The sequence below is a fragment of the Apium graveolens genome, chromosome 2, assembly GCF_009905375.1.
Source record: "Apium graveolens cultivar Ventura chromosome 2, ASM990537v1, whole genome shotgun sequence".
Lineage (NCBI taxonomy): Eukaryota > Viridiplantae > Streptophyta > Magnoliopsida > Apiales > Apiaceae > Apium > Apium graveolens.
In genome coordinates, this window is record NC_133648.1 from 3,916,375 (window position 1) to 3,935,595 (window position 19,221).

Consider the following 19,221-nt stretch of genomic DNA (forward strand, 5'->3'; position numbering starts at 1 on the left):
TATTAGAATTTTCTTTTTCTGTATAAAAGTTTAAAAAAATATTTCAAATTATTTAGGGAATCATATTTTATGGGAGTCTTAAAATGCATGTCGATTCTCCGTCCCCGGTGTAAAGAATCCAGTAGGATGGGGGAGCCGTCCCCGGTGTAAAGAATCCAGTAGGATGGGGGAGTAACATTTAAATTGCTTTCCCAAAAAAAATATTTAATTTGTTAAATATTAATTAATTTAAAAGAGTATCCATACTATTGTTAGCATTTAAAATTTTAAATGTTAATTACCTGTCAATGGCGGTAAAAGATAAGAAAGCTTTTAAAAAACCGTTAAAAGTTAGTTATAAGCGTGAAAGTCAAAAATAGCGCCAAAACATGTCTTCACTTGCTACCTTTCACTCAACTCCACCACCACCATTAGCCTCCGTAAATCGCCTCCGTAATTATTTACCTCCAGACAGATTGGCCACATTAATCGACAACTCGAAAACGATAAAACAACTCCTCCAAATCCACGCTTATTTAGTCCGAAACAGCCTCGATGATCATCCTGTTGTAAACTTAAAGCTTCAACGCTCTTACTCTTTACTCGGTCGCCTCGATTACTCTGTCACATTGTTTGATCGTACTGACAACCCTGATGTGTTTTTTTACAGTAGTATTATTCTTGCTCACAGTAATAGAAATTTGCAGAGCCAGGCTCTTCGATTTTATGCTGAAATGATGTCGAAAAGTATTGAGCCTAATGCGTTTACATTTTCCGCGATTCTTAAGAATTGTGCAGTTAGTCCTGCAAAAGGGCTACACGGGCAAGCTATCAAAATGGGGTGTGATTTGAATAGTTATGTTAGGACTGCTCTTGTTGATGTTTACGCGAGAGGAGGCGATTTGGTACTTGCAAGAAAACTGTTTGATACAATGTCTGAGAAGAGTTTGGTTTCGTTAACTACGATGATGACTGGTTTAGCGAAGCATGGTGATGTCGAAGGTGCAAGAATTTTGTTTGATGGAATGGGGGAAAGAGATATCGTGTGCTGGAATGTGATTATCGATGGATATGTTCAACACGGGAGGCCTAATGAGGCTTTGTTTCTTTTCAGACAAATGTTATCGGATAATGTTTGTCCCGATGGAGTAACTTTGGTAGCGGTGTTTTCTGCTTGCGGGCAGCTTGGAGCTTTGGAATCGGGGAGATGGGTTCATGCTTACATGAAGAACAAACGTATTCGGATGAATGTTCATGTTGGAGCAGCTTTAGTAGATATGTATAGCAAATGTGGTAGTTTGGAGGATGCTCGTTTGGTTTTTGATGAAATAAAATCGAAAGATGTGGTTGTGTGGAACGCGATGATTTCTGGATACGCGATGAACGGGTTGAGCATAGAAGGGTTGCAGCTTTTTAGTGATATGTGTAGGCTGAATGTGCCTCCTACAGAGATCACTTTTATCGGAATTTTAAGCGTTTGTGCTCATGCTGGTTTGGTGCATGAAGGATCAAGATTTTTTCGATTAATGAGAGGGGAATACGGAATTGAACCTAGAATCGAGCATTATGGATGTATGGTCAATCTTTTGGGCAGAGTAGGGCAACTTACTGAAGCGTTTCAGCTTGTCAAGGCCATGGATATCGATCCGGATCTTATCATTTGCAGAACACTACTTGATGCTTGTAGATTCCATGGAAACGATGATTTGGGAGAGGAAATCGTAAAGTTCTACACGGATCAGAAACTTGAAAGTTCAGGCGCTTGCGTGCTTCTTTCAAATATTTATGCTGCAGCACACAATTGGAATGGTGTGCAAAGGGTAAGGACCATGATGAAAGCTACTGGGATACAAAAGGAGCCTGGCTGTAGCTCAATTGAAGTGAATAACACAGTACATGAGTTCATTGCCGGAGATATTAGACACCTCGACAGGAAAGACGTCTATTTGATGCTGGAGAAGCTGAGTAGATGTCTCAAGGATTATGGCAACAGCCTGCAACAAACTTAGGTTCGTCGCGTTGTCAGGAAGAGTGGTCAAGACTGTAGAGGACATAGTTGGCTACAGCCGTCGTCATACTGTCGTAAATCCTAGATTCCTGCTTCACTTGTATTCTTGCACCGATGGCTATGAAGGGCCTTTTGATATACACGGTACCAGCTGATTGCAGTAGCCCCCCAAACCAAACCTGCAAATCTGTTGGTTTTTCCTACTTTGACACCAGAACAGTTAAATCATGTCTCACTCAAAAGACCAAACAAACCAAATCAAATAACAAAAAGGTGTGATATTTGCAATACAGTAATGGGTATGTTTCTGTATATGTATCCGTCCTCAAAAATATTAAGGGTTGGATTAAATTGTTTTTAGTAGAAGCTGAATCAGAACACAAAATTAATTTTTGTGCCGAGATGAGACAAACTATCTTGGTATAGGCTGGTACACAATTAGGTAAGACAAAGTATCCCTCAAATTTTACACTATAAGGGACTTCTAAAAAACATGTAGAACAACAAAAGGGGGCGACAATGCACAAGACAACTATTACAATATATCTTTGAATGTTATGTACACTGAACAAAAATGAATCACGGACACCAAATACACAGGCAGAGTTATAATAGGCAGATACTGCAAAACCTATCCTTAACTTGGATTTAGATCTCGCGACGCCTGGCCTTGCCATCTGCAGCACGAAAATAAAACTTCAGAAAAAGACATGAAGCCTGATGATTGGTTTTCCTAATAAAATTAGACTCACGTTCACTAAGGAATAGAACAATGGACCTTCTGTCCTTCATAAGTTGCCATGATTTAAGTTCATACAGCATATTTGAACAGAAAACCTTCAGAAAGAATAATATCACCTTTATCATAAATACATATATGTATCTCGATTTAATACTTGCAAATTCCTTGTGACTTCTACATATATCCTACTACCCTAGGACATCACTGATAGAGCTATTTATTCATGTGCACTAGTTGATCTCAATGTTCCTAATCCCGCGTATATTTGACTAAATCAAACATTACCAAGTATATCCCGCTAGAAAGTAGTGTAAATGATACACCTAGACCTTACCCTACACCTAGTATAAGATTGACACTTTCTGTACAGACTCTGGCTTTTGAAAAAAAATTGGAAAGTAATTGACTGGTGTATATTGAGTCAGACCATGGAGAAGATAATGTGCATTGATTGTATATTTGTAGGACAGGTTAGACCATAGACAAGTTACTGGGCATTGGCCTATGGCTCTCTATTCTCTGACTCAAAGCTCTTGCACTTGGATCCTCACCCATGTTCTAAATTACAGATGCTCAATTTTGCTCATTTCTTGAACAAACATGATATCTTCATTTGACAAACCTTGATAGTAGGAACTTCGCAAGTGGGCTTAAATTGGAATTGCATTTGGCCTCTTTGTTCTGCTGCTTTTTTCTGCTTTCAGTTTCTGCATTTGCATTAATTGTTTGCCCAGAAACAATTTTTCCCTTCGTGAATGCATGGGCAGCCAGAAGCTGAAGATCCTTCAATGAAGATTCCTCTGAACTGCAGAAAGTTTCAACTTCAAAATTATTTAATGTGGAAGTTGGAAAAATATCCACCAAGTTGATTAGAGCCAAGATAAGCATGCAAAATATAATAATGCCTACACCTTGCTAGCCGCTGAAACATCCTAGACATAAACACTTTAAACGATCCAGGTTTCAAGCTCTCCATTTCTGCAAAAGAAGTTGCCACTCCACGGACAAGAGACCCGTCTTGATCATCGCCAACAGCCTACACTATATACATAACTAGTTATGAAACCTATATGACCCTTTCCGATGAAACCTATTTGGATAAGAAACAAAGATAATTTAAGCTTGAACTTCAAACTTTTTTTGAAGCATGCACATCCTCCCGTACACAGGCTTAAGTTTATACTTTTCTTAAGTTGAAAGAGTATTTTATGTGTACTTCACAAAAATCTACCCCATTGGAAATTGATGTATAAAACCGCAGTAATAGCAAGGTACTAGTATTGCATAATAATTTACACAGAGTGTGATAAATTTTTGTTGCCTTGTCAATTGTGGTCATAAATCAATAATCACTTGACTCTTATCATTTGAGATGACACCTATGCCTCTGACTTCCCCAGATCCTGTTATTCACTTTTTTTTCCTATTAATTTATGTCTAAATCAACAGTAGCTACTATATACTGCACAGAACAAAGGGACTAACTGATAAATAAATTTAAACTAGCACTTTAGTAAGGATAAAAGAAAATGAAGACAATAATAAGGTTTTATTATCCGGATACCAAATACTGATGAACAGCATTCATCCAGCTGCATATGACTGTATTGAAAGAAAGTACAAAAAAAAATTGATGAAATATTATTTAAAAGTCCTCGGAAAGCATTGATATGCATGAAAAAGTCGGAAGGTTGTTCTTTTGGGCACTGAGGTCATGCTGGGAGGGATCACATTTTTCCAATTACAGGGAAAGGGTGAAGAGAGTATCAAAGTCATACTTCTAGCACTAGTAGCAGCATATTGATTTGGTTAATACCTTCTTTTTTTGTTTTGGAGGGAGATAATTAATTTGATTTGTATTCGGTTTTAAAGTACATGCAAAAGGGGCAGCATATTGGCTAGCGCGCAGTTGGATACCATATTGGATTTAATTATTACCTTTTTTAGTCAATTTTTGGGAAAGAAAAGTAATTCACTTTTTTCTACGCATTTAAGTATTTAGCACAAGGAAAAGGGGAGGTGAGAATTATATTCTAGAACTAGGAGCAACATATTTGATTTGGTTACTAATTTTTTACATTTTGGGGGAGGCATAATTAACATTATTCTATGATGTAATTTTAAAGTACATGAAAAAGCTCAAATAAAACTCAAACTCTAGACAACTTCTAGCCCCAGAGTGGTATATTTACTTAATTACTTTTTTATTTAAATTTAGGAGGGAACATGATAGACATTATTTTATGTATTCAATTATGAAGTACATGAAAAAATTCGATGTGGACCTGAGAATCAAACTCAAGAATGAATGACCTTATTCTCTGTAATCGATTTCAATGCAAAGGGAAAACGAGAGGTGGAATCAAACTCTAGACCTGTGATGCTCAGACTCTTTTTAGAAGGATCCAACACATACACAAATCATAGTGTACGATTCTTTGAACTCTAAAATAAAAGACTCGGGGACACGTTTTATAAGGATCCGACACTTGGATTTGTGCACGGCAATTATTATTTTGAATATAATATTATACTTTTTATAAACAAATCCTGTCATTTTATGTAAAATAATATAAAAACTTTTTAAAAACAAGGGTAAAATAATATTTATTATATATATAAATAAATAAACCATGTGCAACGAGATCTAGGATGAAAAAACTGTGCAATGGGACTTAGGGTGAAAAAAATATAGAGAAACATCATCTTCATGTCCATATGAATCTTTGATCCAAAAACAATAAAGAACTATGTACGCCAATGATATAACATCATTAGGATTTACCTCTTTTAGTGAGGGAATAAGAAGTGTTGCTATCGGAGCAGACAATAATATTGCAGCTACTGGGGCAGCCAATAACATTTCAGACATCCTGGAACTACTTTCATCGTCACTTGCTTGACGTGATCTCGGAAATGCTTTTAGGGCATCAGCATAATCACGAGAATTTCTGTGGTACAATTTATAGTAGTTAGATTGACAAAGCTATACTTTCAAGTAAGAATAATAAGAACTTTAAGACGTCATTAAGTAGTACATAGTTCAGCAAGTCAACCATAACTTTACCTTGAAGAGTCAGAGCTATTTGTTAATTGATCTGTCTTTTTACTTTCTATCCCATCCCGGTTCCCCTTGCCCCACACAGACTTTTCCTTGGCATTTCCTTTCTTCAATCCTCCTTGAAGTGCAGCCTTTGCCTGAACAAAAGAACTGAATTGACCTTTACATAGATCACATTATTTAGCTCTATCAACTATTGCTCCAATATTTTTATTTAACTAGAGCAATTTAAGAGATCAAAATCAATCACTTAGTGGTGTGGGGAGGGGAGAAAAAGAATTAGAATTTCATCCATAATTGAGCAGGGTGGAAGTGGAAAACTAAGAAGGGTTTATATTAATTGATGGCTGCTTTATTAAGTACAACAAATTGAAATATATGGCTTCTACATTATGTGCTTCTATAAATTCTCCCGTTGATTATAATCTCCGAGCAGATCAGGATTCGGAAAAGTCATATTTATCAGAAAACAAGAAGTGAACATATTCATAACATGAGTTTTTCGGTATAATAATCTATAAAGATAGAATTTAAATGAGAAAGTAGTTATAAACAAATCAGGTTCAAAAGGTTCCAAAAATACTTGAGGGATAATTTCTACTTAATAATAAGAAACGAGCCCCTTTTCACGTAGACCACAATTGATAGCTTAACAGAAAATCAATTCGCAGATTTTAAATTAGTTACAACTATTAAACAAAGGAGATAAGTTTCGGAGAATGCCCAACCTCGGAAAGGTTTATTGCACTGTCTTCAAGGGATGCATTTGAAGTTTTCTCTTGGATACCAAGTCTGGACTTTGGAGTTCGAGGTAAATCCAAATCATCATGTTGTCCACGATAAACAAAAGTGCCACTGGTGGAAGCATCCTCTACTGAAGCAAATGTACTGCTAGACTGGTGCCAAGTTGATTTTATAAAGTCAAGAAAAAGACTCAAAAAGTATGCACATAATATTTTCATGTTCGAGTAGAAAGACTAATGTTATGGAACTGGCATGTATGTCTTCTAAACGTTTAGCACATAGGCCTTTTAATTGGAAATATAATTTCATGGACCTCACTTTTGTACTAACATAGAAGGGTAGCAAAAATATAGGTCACTGTCTGAATCAAACTGCAATCCTACCAAGGTACTCTGATCGCTGAACGCAGAGGATGACTTGACCCCTCTGGGAGAACGTACAACAACGGTTCCTGTCCCGCTTGCAGCCAAATCTTCCTGCTAATTTTAAACAAAGTAAGGAGACAGGGTGGAAAAAAGATTTTAAACAAAGGAGACAGGGTGGAGAAAAGCCCAACATGATGTATGTAGAATAATAATACCACTGCAACCATAACTTTTTGTGAAAAAATTAATTGTACTTGTTAACTTCACCCAAACTCTCCAAGCAAACAAATATATGTGTTAACAGCATAAGTAAACCAGGATTCAATGGTAATACTCTCAAATCCAGCATTAGTAACTAGAACACATGCATATTTACATCAGGAAAAGTGGGACTGGGACATAGATATACATTTTCCCGGTAGTTGTCTTGTTTCTCATCAATAACCTTATCTCCAGAATCTCTTTGAATTGAAACATCAGGAATATTATTTGTACTTCCGGAAAAAGACCGGCGACTGCCACTTGCTAATGTTCTTCTCGATAGGGATTGATTGAATGAAACCTCTACTTTCCTTTCTCTAGCATGAGGCGGTTTTACAACACTTCGCACTGTTCCAGTGCTAGAGGACCTGCCGATGCTGAAGTCCCAACCCGCAGATTTTAAAGTTTTTTCCTGACTACTGTGCACATAAGCACCATCAGCCAGCAATCAATATGTAAACAGAAACTAATTTCACAAATCGACAGAAAAGACCAACCTGGCTTGAACAGTATCTGCGACTTTTGAATCCCTTTTCACCTTCACAGTGCCAGAAGCTTCCCTTATAGCCTTTGTACCGCTTCTAAAGGTTTCTCCATCTTCTTTTATTTGGAACTTTGGTCGCTCTCTGTGAGTATAAAAGAAACAAAACATCAGGACAGCAGGTAGCACTTATTCAAAACTCTTACATCAGTAATTCTACATCTATCTGTGGCATCCCTCCTCTCATTCTTCATATAAGGACTTGAATTTGCACATTCATTGTGGTCATTTACTTTAGTACTGTCCAATGATCAACAAACTAACAAACATAAGAGCAGGCTTTAGCATTTAAAGACATGGGAAATTAGACATTGTTCAATATTAGACTTACATGCAGTGAATTTAAGATCTAGATATTGCATGTGTAGGCACCAGCCAAACATATTTTGACAGATAAAACCAATCAATTCCATGAAGTTTTGATATTAAGACTTGTTGCTGTGAAAATTAAAATGCACCTGATTCTCTCCAAAAGTCTTTGACACTTCCTAGCACTTCTGATAAATCGATGCTTTAAAAGATCTTTTGCAGTCGGCCTCTGAAATAAAAAAGGAAAAGAAAGTGTGAATTCCTTTATACAGTTTTTGCACAGTTTTAATTTTAAAAATTAAACAAACTAGTTTACAAGGTTCTAAAACAGACCAATATGCAGTACTTCTGCATTCAAGTAAAATGAAAAACAATTATAACTTGACCAATTATTATTACAACGATTTATTTTTATAACTTTAAATTAGAATTTTTGAAGGAAGCTAAGTAAACCAAGTCTCAAACCCGGGGCATGTGCACAGATACCGTTTGCAATTCCGAAGTTTGCTTTAAAACTCGTTTTGTTTTAATCTTTCATTACATACTAGTTTACATCCCATGTCTTGCACGGATACCATATATACACTATATTATTAAAGGCGAACCATTAAAAGTTTGGTTGGTAGTTTGGTATCGCTAGTTATAGTATAACAGTTATATCTTTTAGAGCATATAGATGAGAACTGTTAGATCTAATACTAAAGAATATCCTATAACTTAACATCTAATACTAAAGGACATTCTGTAATTCAAAATCTAAAATACTTGTGATTGTTAGGCATGAAATCAAGGTATTCTTGACAATTTCTAAAGATTTCACCATTACATAAAAAAATATGTGTGCAAATAACATTTCAGTTAGTCGCCACAACAATTTTAATATGATATTAGCTGATAAAGAGAGCACGTGCATGCCATGTGTTACTATATAAGTAGCTACCTCTGCAGGCAACTTCTTCAAACACAATGAAACAAATTCCTTTATGGGACGAGAAAAGTGTTCTTCCAACTGCAAAAAAAAAAAAAATTAAACATCAATCATCTCTCGACCCCTGCGAAATTTGCTAAAGTACAAAAGAAACTGTTAACCAGAACATAAAGTATTTTAAAACATGTATTAAGGTTGAAGGTCTCCCAAAAGATTAAGCACCAGCATAGCTTGGTTCTGGATGTAGGATACAATTAAAAAGAATATAACATAGGTGGGAGGGAAATTAAACCTATCTTTGCAGAGGATTGGCACAAATCCGCGGACTTGCTATAAAATATCTACCAAATCATATAATTTACCTCTATAATATAGAGGTCTTATAAGTTGGTGCCCACGTAAAATCTTATAAGTAAACTAACCTTAATTAGGAGTTGGGAACTAATACCTAGTACATATTAAATAATAATTTAATAAAGGGAATAACTGTCTACTTATAATAACTAAACTAATTACAACTAAATTATCTTTATAAATACATATATAATAAATAACAATTATGTCCATATTTACCCGCTGCTACGCTTCACTTTTCAATGGAGAGAAATCAACTCAAAAAAGTACTATTAGCATATATTAGGTCTTGTGCATTTCAATGACATGGTGTATGGATAAAAGAAATATAATAACATGAAAAAGGTATACAAGAAAAAAGGTGGGGGGGTTTAGCAGTGCTTATCACCACACTGTATGTACCAAGAAGGTGCAAGGTTGGTAATGGCTGAGCTGCATAGGTTGGCCAAATTATGTGGAGAAAAAGATTTTTTTTGGGGAGGGGGTACATTAGACAAATTCAATGATTATTCCAAGTAGACGACAAAACTGGATATAAACTTGACATGCAGAAAGGTAACGACCTAACTTAACATCTCCTGTTGGTCATGCAACAAACAGAAATACCCATACCTGTGGAGGGTTTTCTCGAGGTATAATGAATAGGACTCTCATCGGGTGGAGATCAGCAAGCGGAGGCTCCCCTTTCGCCATCTCAATAGCAGTGATCCCCAACGACCAAATATCTGCCTGCATAAAACAAAGCCTGTTGTAAAAAAATGATTCAAGAAAACATGAAAAACAAAGTTTAGAAAAGAATAGAACATGAATGCTAATAATACACAGCTATCCTCAAAGACCAAACATCTGCCAGCATATAGTGAAGCCTTGTTGCAATAAAATGATTTGAGAGTACAGAACAAATTTTAGAAAAGAAGCACGAATACACGAATGGCTAACAAATACGCACACGCGCGCACGCACATAATGGACAAGGATCCAAACAGAAGTATCGACTAAAACCTTCTCATTGTATCCTTCGGAATTCTGAATAACTTCTGGAGCCATCCAAAATGGTGTTCCTACAAATGTCTGTCATGGTCAATTCCATTAGTGTCAACTGCTGATACCTTACATATATTTATATATATTCATTTTTATTAGAAATTTTCAGAATAAAGCGAAAACACATGGCCATGATTTAGTGACTGTAGTACCTTCCTTCTGGAGATTGTTCTTGTTAATTGTGCAGAAACACCAAAGTCAGCAACCTATCACAACAAATGTGAAAAATTAAGCAGAATGGCATTCTAGGTGACTAAGAAATTTGAAATAATTACTATTAGAACATAGCAGATATACCTTAACATCACCATTCTCTGTCAATAAAATATTTGCTGCTGAAAAAGGATATACATGACATTGTTATTACTCATTCGGATGCACGCGGGGGAGGGAGAGAGGAGAGAGAGAGAGATGGAGAGGGAGGGGGAGGGGGAGGGGGAGGGGGAGAGAGAGGGAGGGAGAGAAGGAGAGAGGGAGAGAGGGAGGGAGGGTGGGAGAGAGAGAGAGATGTTACAGATAATTTCAGAGTATCTAAAGAACAGATTAATCATCAGCAGTATAAATCTGCTGCAAAATCTTCTTTTAAATGTAATTAAGAGTTGTTATTCATCCTAGCTACTATCTGAGATATACGGGACATTCCGGCATAAAATTCACAAACTGGTATTCAACTATGATAAGTATGTACACCTTTAATATCTCTGTGAATTTTTCCTTCATTGTGAAGATATTCAACGGCATGGAGCAAGTCCCGCAAAATGCACGCTATAGACATTTCATCTAATGGATAATTTGGTTGAATCTGAACAAAGAAACATCTGTATCAGGGCCTTTTTATTTAACCATTTTAAGTATCTTAAGTAAAGTAATCCAATGGTAAATTTTGTTCCATTCGTCAATTTTTGCTTTTGACTTAAATAAACTGACCTATGAGTTGAATTTTAAGAAGTAGAAACAAGGTACTATTTTGAGGGACTTCTTTTCAATTACAAATTTAACTTGGATAGAAGTAATATTAACCTCCTCACATAGTCACATCTATAACCTTTCTTAATAAGAGAAACCCCTTTTCATAGTACTTGGTACCAAATTTGGTTCCACCCCTAAATTCCTATCCCCCGTACAATTCTATATTGTCCTCTGATGAAATATTGTTGGAATCATATCATAATTACAATTCTTTTATTTTAAGCCTACTGAGATGCATAGGAAATGTATCTACCAGAATCATGTATATTATATTTTCTTACTTTTCTTAAAGTAAGCTTAATTGAATAAAATAAAATAAATTATATAATGTATTTATTTGACATTCTTTATTCTGATTTTTAAATTAGATAATGATATCAATGTAATTGTTTCATTATGCTGTAATAAATGCATTGATTTTATTATTATTAATTTAGATTGATCTAAATGAATTTTATCGGGCTTGCGCTTCACACGGGTTATCATCTAGTTTAACTTTGGAAATTCTTGTCTTTTTTGTTTTTTATATTTACAAATATAATATATTAATAAAAGGCCTATAAGGAAAAACTACTACTTATAAGTCGCCAAAATAACTTTAATAAGAATTACATTTTTAGTGCAAGTTAAATGACCATAGTATGGTAAGTAGTGTATTTCTAGATTATTCATATATTATTATCAATCACAGGACAAAATAAAAGGTGAGAAAAAAATATAATCAACAAAGGTCCACCTGACCACCACAGTTTCACAATATTGCTTAATAGTGTCATGTTCGAACATGTATGGCTTTTATGTATTGTTTAACCATATCAAAATTTGAACAATTCCCACCAACCCCTACGCATAGATTTGGGTTTTGAGATGTTAAAATAAACTAAAAGCAACAAAAGCACCAAGGCTATACACATGTCACAGGCAGAGCACAAAGGATCTAGCTTCTAGTCGCCTTCTGCATGTTACAGATGAGTTGACTTATGTAATAGTTAATTCTAGGCTTTTAAATTCCCGGAATCACTATGGTATTAAACATGCGCCTCTCCAAGAGACCTTGGTAATTATTCTCTTGGATTTCCCACAATTTCGGGCCAGTTGCAATTATTTAGAATTGATTAAGTAAACATTTCATGTCAAAAAAAGAACCTACCAGATCAGCAACCGAGCCACCAGCCATGTATTCCATTATTATCCATAGTTTAGTCTGCTGCAAGTAAGATCCGTAGTACTCTGTAATATAAGGAGACTGACATTGTGACAAAACTGCAATTTCCTGAAAGAAAGTACATTAAATAAGATTATATGTGAACTTGTTACATGTCTATTATCTGACTCCATATAAGATGGGTATACCTTTTGGATGTCTTCAATTTCATCCTCTCTGTAGATAATTAATTACAAATCAGGTTAAAGAAAACAATGAATGAAATTATGAGTGTCCAGTTAATAAAGTGTTAGGCTATGCTGATGCCTCAACAAAACTCACTTGCAAAAACAAACACCTAGACAAGCAAAAATAAAAGCATACGGTCACCATAATCAAGAGTCAAGACTTTAAACATTAAATTAATTGTATTGTCATTTTTAACAGAGCTCGCTTAGGAAGAATAGGCACAGGATACACATTCTACATAGAGAAAATGCATAGAACACGTCACAACTGAGTAGTTCAAGTTAAAAATCGATACTATAGATAGAATCAATAACAAAAAGAATTAGGCTATAGACTCACGATTCTTCGAGATCAATCACTTTAATCGCAACCTCTTTATTAAGCTCCTTATCAAACCTGGAATCCCAGAAACAAAGATTAGTAGCTAAAAGTAAGCTAACTTCAATATATAATGATATGCCAAGTTTTATGGACAAAGCAATAAGTACATAACAAAGAAGGAAATGTATCAAAAATATTACAGCATTGTACAAGTTGAACTGTATGCACAATCAGAATATTTGCACCCACCTTGTCGTCTACAGGCTTAAAATAATAAATAATAAACAAGAAATGCCAGGCATGGATTCTGCTCCAGTACTTGCCATGCTGGTAGTTGATTTCTTGCTTTTGCATCATCGCTCACAAAGAGTTGCCTTCTGTCTATATTTGCGATAAAATGTTCTTGTTGTCAACATTCAACAAATCCAGCACTACCATATCTTCGTGATTCATTGCAACCACGGCTAATACTTAAATTTTGTGGAAGGGGCCATGAAGCCGAATTTTCTCTTAAAAATATAGGCAGTTTTTCTTTTTTTAAGTTTTTCTATGGTTTCATTGGTTATAATATAGATTAATTCTTGCATATTCTTTGGTGTTATTTATGTTTCATTTGATTCGTATTCTTTATTCTATTTACAAGCAATAACATCTTTTGTATCAGTTCATCTTCACAAAAAAAAAACAAATCGTATGTTTACTTTATATTATTTGTAATCTTATTCTATTTTTCAGCATTCATAAAGGTTTATTTACACCATCCTTTACTGATTTGGTATATATGACACTATTGATTTAGATTATCCCAACACCCTTGCACACTTGGAACAGAATTCAACTTTTCAATAAAAAAAGGCTTAATGACCTTTTCAGCCTTGAGGTTTGTACCCGTGCACCCATAAACCCTTTATGTTTAAAGTCATACCTTTTGGCCCCCCGGTATCCAAAACATACCTTTTAACCCTTGGGCCGAGTTGGGCCTTAATAACGTTACAGAACAGCCCAAATCGGCTGGGTTAATTCAGTCTTTTAACACTCGATATTCCGACACTGTAAGTATAGAACATAAAATCCCTTATCTTTTCATCTCCTTCAACCCTCTCACTTTCATCTAACTTTTTTATTCTGATTTTCATCTGATCAACAGCGTTTATTGGTCTGAAATCATGGGCGATTCAGATGAACTCTCTACTGGTATGATTTCTTAAACTATCATTCTGATTTTTAATTGATTGTCTTTGTTTTTGTATGAGTTAGCCTTTAATGTTACTTATCTTGTTAAATATTAGATGATTCTGTGTATATATGAAGTATATTGATGTTGCATGTTGTGATAATTATGTGGGTGTTTTTGTAGAGACTTAATTATGTATCCACGCTGTTAAATGTGCTTATACTTGATTTATTTTGCAATTGAAGGTGATGGTATCATAAATTTGACCTTATATCATGGTGGGAGGTTAAAATGGGAACCACGAACTGAATATATTGGTGGTCGAGTGACACTGTACTATTTTGAATCTGAAGGGGAATTGACTTATGATAATTTGAGAGCTCGAACTAAAGCTATAGGTCATAGTGGACTATTTTGTATGTACTATAGGAATCCTAGTAAAGATTTGGAAAATGGTCTGGTTCTAATGAGATGTCAAACTGATATAGAGGATATGATAGGGCTTGCTAGGACAAATAATAACAATATAGATGTTTATGTCAAGCATTGTGATGAAACCAGTTTAGACTCGTTTGAAGATCATAATTTATTTCAAAGGATTGAAGGAGATGGAAGTAATGATGTTGGGGAGTGTAGTGATGAACTTGATGACTATAATTTTGATGATTCTGACTATTCTATGACTGATGATGACATGCTTTTTGCTAACAATGTTGATGAGGGGGTGGAATGGGTAGGTAGAATCAGAGAAGACCTAGGACTAGGTAAGGAAGTGGGAGATGAAAGTGAAGGGGAAAGACATGAAAGTGACTGTGATGACTTAGAGAGTTTGCCAGACAATGACTTGGAGGAAGAATTTGATGCCCTTAAGAGAAGGCAATCATTTCCATTGTTTAAGGATAGTGACAATATAAAGTGGACTGTTGGGACCATTTTCACAGATCATTATCAATGCAGAGAGGCCATAATGAAGCATTCCTACACTGAGGGGAGGGTAGTAAAGTTTGTGAAGAGTGATAGAACTAGGGTCAGAGCAGTTTGTAAGGATCCATGCCCCTGGTTCATTTATGCAGGATTAAATTTTGACAAGTGCATCTAAATAAAGACTGTGGGACCAGGTACATATTAGTCTTTTACTAATGTTATAATGTATCTTTTATTGTTGGTGACCATAACTTATTCTTTTATTCATTGTGCCTTTACAGACCACACATGTGTGAGAGAGCAAAGAGGTCTTCCCCTTATTAACTCTGGTTTTCTAGCAAGGAAGTATCTACCTGAATTCAGGATAAATCCAACTTGGCCTATCAAATCTTTCCACAAGACTGTCTTGAAGGATTTGCAAATTGATTTCCCAGCTCATATTCTCAGAAAAGCAAGAAGGAAGTGCATGAAGACCATCAATGGCACACATGAGGAGCAATATGAGAAGCTGTGGGATTACAAGACAGAGCTTTTGAAAAGAAATCCCAACTCTACAGTTGAGATTGACATTGAACCAGGTCTGACATGTATTTTATTAGTATTTATTTTTCAGATCTGTTTTTCTTTTGTGCTAAATTATGTTTACATTGTATTTGTTGCAGGAAATGTTGGTCAATTTAGGAGGATCTACATCTGCCTTGGTGGATTAAAACATGGATTCAAGCTAGGGTGCAGGAAGGTGATTGGATTAGATGGATGCCATATTAAAACAGTGTATAAAGGTCAGTTATTGTGTGCAGTAGGCATTGATCCTAATAACTGTATGTTCCCTTTAGCATTTGCAGTAGTAGAAGCTGAGAGGTTAGAAACATGGAGGTGGTTTCTTGCTTTACTAGTTCAGGACTTTGATATTAGGTCTGGGGATGGGTGGACTTTTATTAGTGACAGGCAAAAAGGGTTGTTAAATGTGGTAGAAGAAATGATACCAATGGCTGAGGCATCAAGTTCTGCACAGCCAAGGATTCAAGCACCTGACGAGGATAATGTCAATGAACATGAAGAGGAGGAAATGCAAGCTGCATATAATGAGTTGGTTGTGGAGTTTGATGGTCCACCAGTCACCCAGCCAAGCCAGGTTGCTGAAGAAAGAACAACTGCAGAAAATATGGTGCATGAACCTTTTGTTGATGAGGAGGCCCCAATTGAAATAGCAGCAAGGAAAATTAGAGAACTTAGGGGTCACAGAGTACTTACAACTACTCTGGATTCACCTATTATGATGGCAGCTGAAAGAATCAAAGAAATGAAGAAGAGGATGAAGATTGATGCAGAAAAGGTGAAGGAAAAGGAAGTAGCTGGACTATTGAAGGAACAAGTCAACAACTTAAAGATGAAGAAGAAAGTTGATGAAGTCAAGCACTCCAAAAAAACCCAGCCTTTGAAGTACCAAGTGGAAGCTCAAAAATTGAAACTGCAGAAGGAGACTCGGATATTTAAGTTGCAGCAAGAAGCTCAAATATTGGATGACTTAGTCCCTCAGAAAGTTGCTGAAGAGGAAAGAAGAAAAGTGATAAAAGCTGAAATGAGCTCTAAGATTGAGGCACATAAAACATCCAGAGCTGCTAGGGCTTCCTCTCCACCTGATGTGAGAAGAAGTAATAGATTGTACATCAAAACAACTTTTGGAAGGTTCAAAAATACAAGTGATACTCCTGTATGTCTTGATGAAGATGATGGTGACACAATAATGGCAGATGGACCAAATTCTGGAGAGTTACACAACACATACACAGGACCAATGAAGATGGGGAAACAAATGCCACCACCTGTGAAGCAATTCAAGACCATAATTGGGAAAACAAAGCTGAAATCTGCATCTTTCCTATCTCATGGGAAAAATGTCATAACTTCAGGGGCTTTGAGAGCTGCTATTGAGGTAACAAGTAATAATTTGAGGAATGATGCCAAGGCAAAACAATCAGGAAAAGGGAAGGACAAGGACACTTGAAGAATACTCTCTTGTTTAAGTTGATCTTGTTCAATTTCAGACATTAAGCAGTGCTTTTGTTTACTTTTAAAGATCTGATTTCTTTTGTTATGATGTGTTGCAAAACTGAACTGCAGCTTTTGATTTCACTTTGGTATGCTTAATTTAAGTTTGAAACTTTGATATGGGCTTAATTTTCTTGTCATTCATTCATACTTGCATTACATGCATCTGTAGTACATATGTAAGAAATTTAACAAAATTAAACTAGTTCATTTTGTCTCTTCACTACAACCTCCCCATCATTCTTCATCATCAGTACAAAGATTAACAACATGAACATAGTAACATAAACAAATACATTCCTTCCTCGTTTTGTTTTCATTCCAGCAACAACAACTTCAAGTTTCTCCGCTTCTTCTTCTAGCTTTTCAATTCTCCTTAATAGTCCTGGAATGGGGATCCATGTTCTGTGTATTTCAAGAATGAGAAGCTGTTTGCTATAATTTACCATATATATTTATATATAACTACAAGGGTTGCTGTTGGCGGGAGAGTTTTATCTGTTTTAGGAGGGAAAATTAGAAAGTTTCTGCCCAAAATACCCCAGCCAGATTCCAACGTTATAGCGGCCCAACTCGGCCCAAGGGTTAAAAGGTATGTTTTGGATACCGGGGGGCGAAAAGGTATGACTTTAAACATAAAGGGTTTATGGGTGCACGGGTGCAAACCTCAAGGCTGAAAAGGTCATTAAGCCATAAAAAAAACACGTCTACGAAAGAAAAAGATGGAAATTCAGAAGTGCACTTTTCACTTCTTGTAAAACCGGACACAAACCGACAAAGTACCATTAATCGATTGCCCTGTGGAAAAATGCACCCTTATGCTTACAGGTAAACAAACATTAAAATTATTAACTTGCTTCGCCTTCTGATAAGATGAAAATATATTGTTATTTAGCAATGCATTCAATTCATTGCATTATATATCACAGGAAATAAACACATTTAGAAATCCATTGTCGGAACAGCTGAAAGATTAGAAAAATTACTTATTTATTTGTATACATGTACCACAGCCGTCAGAAACTCAATATGGCAACAGATAACGACAAAACAATTCTTAATAAGATTGAAGTGACGAGCAATCAATTAGCTAAAATCATGCAACATTACAAGATAGACATAAAACACATAAAAAAACAGCTTAAGTACACATTTCTACTACTCACCCTTTATACACATCCCCGAACGATCCTCTTCCAATTAGCTCTAAATCCGTAAACCTCGACCCCGTGGCTTCCACGAGAGCTGCTGCATCCTCCCTATCCATACACCAACCCCCCTTTCCCTCCGAAAAACACACCAATCACCACACACACGATCACAATCACGATCACTCAACTAAACTATCCTACACGTCTCCGCTTCATAAATTAAACCCTGAACAGATTAAAAACACGAAACCGATAACTAAACAACCACTTCCCCACACAAACCACAAATTGAGATCCAATCAAACGATATACATACATATAATCCAATTCCAACATTACGAGAAAATGTCGAAAACTAACAGGCTTAAAATCACATCAATCGATCATAAACTTGCAATTCAACCAATTGAGCAACATATACATACACATATACATATAATTCAAATGTAGGGTTTGGTGAAATTCAAATTACACAAAAACAATAATGCATACACATATACATACAGATGTTTGTGTGTATAATTGTAAATGTAAAAGCAATGAATAGCAGAGATTATACCTGTGAGTTAAAAACGATTAAATTCAATGTTGTTGATAATCAAATTTGTGTGTAATTTTATATGTATAATTGAATATGTTATGAACAGTTCTTGCAGCTTGATCAAGAGCAAATTATAATAATTTATGGAAATATTATTAATTAATTGTTTTATTGTCGGTCTTTTTCTTTTTCTTTTTATTTTTTTTTGCAATTTCGATTTACATGTGATTTTGTTTTGAAGATAAATTATACTCCTATCCCCCTTTGCTATCGTTTACGAGAGTGGCCGTGCCCATTTTTTCGTTTACGAGAGTGGCCGTACCCATTTTAAGATAAATGAAAAGTAAATTTAAAAAAAAA

The 19,221-nt window shown here is 35.6% G+C and overlaps 3 protein-coding genes across 12 annotated transcripts; 2 read left to right on the forward strand and 1 right to left on the reverse strand.

Moving 5' to 3' along the window:
- The first annotated feature begins 368 nt into the window (after positions 1 to 368).
- On the forward strand, positions 369 to 2,329 carry LOC141684371 (pentatricopeptide repeat-containing protein ELI1, chloroplastic-like). The gene has a single exon (XM_074489299.1). The coding sequence runs from the start codon at positions 369 to 371 to the stop codon at positions 1,986 to 1,988; it is 1,620 nt and encodes a 539-aa protein (XP_074345400.1). The 3' UTR covers positions 1,989 to 2,329.
- A 19-nt stretch (positions 2,330 to 2,348) lies between these two features.
- On the reverse strand, positions 2,349 to 19,009 carry LOC141706747 (uncharacterized). Of its 9 annotated transcripts, none has more exons than XM_074509570.1 (21): positions 18,880 to 19,009; positions 18,336 to 18,546; positions 13,038 to 13,094; positions 12,659 to 12,686; positions 12,456 to 12,578; positions 11,027 to 11,138; positions 10,634 to 10,668; positions 10,489 to 10,542; positions 10,256 to 10,363; positions 9,905 to 10,021; positions 8,951 to 9,019; positions 8,160 to 8,239; positions 7,658 to 7,786; positions 7,309 to 7,579; positions 6,918 to 7,013; positions 6,519 to 6,686; positions 5,797 to 5,927; positions 5,515 to 5,680; positions 3,641 to 3,765; positions 3,352 to 3,534; positions 2,349 to 2,664 (listed from the first exon to the last, which is right to left on the reverse strand). In XM_074509570.1, the coding sequence occupies exons 2-21, from the start codon at positions 18,434 to 18,436 to the stop codon at positions 2,625 to 2,627; spliced, it is 2,193 nt and encodes a 730-aa protein (XP_074365671.1). In that variant the 5' UTR covers positions 18,437 to 18,546; positions 18,880 to 19,009; the 3' UTR covers positions 2,349 to 2,624. The 9 variants fall into 9 exon arrangements, 8 of the variants coding, with proteins under 8 accessions (XP_074365671.1, XP_074365670.1, XP_074365674.1 ...); XM_074509569.1 differs by having other exon boundaries at positions 7,309 to 7,576; positions 10,634 to 10,671; XM_074509573.1 differs by having other exon boundaries at positions 6,918 to 7,010; positions 10,295 to 10,363; positions 18,880 to 19,008.
- On the forward strand, positions 13,520 to 17,993 carry LOC141706749 (uncharacterized). Of its 2 annotated transcripts, XM_074509575.1 has the most exons (3): positions 13,520 to 14,213; positions 14,439 to 15,695; positions 15,780 to 17,993. In XM_074509575.1, exons 2-3 carry the CDS (start codon positions 15,341 to 15,343, stop codon positions 17,123 to 17,125), a joined length of 1,701 nt encoding a protein of 566 aa, XP_074365676.1. In that variant the 5' UTR covers positions 13,520 to 14,213; positions 14,439 to 15,340; the 3' UTR covers positions 17,126 to 17,993. The 2 variants fall into 2 exon arrangements, with proteins under 2 accessions (XP_074365676.1, XP_074365678.1); XM_074509577.1 differs by having other exon boundaries at positions 13,520 to 15,695.
- Positions 19,010 to 19,221: the final 212 nt, after the last annotated feature.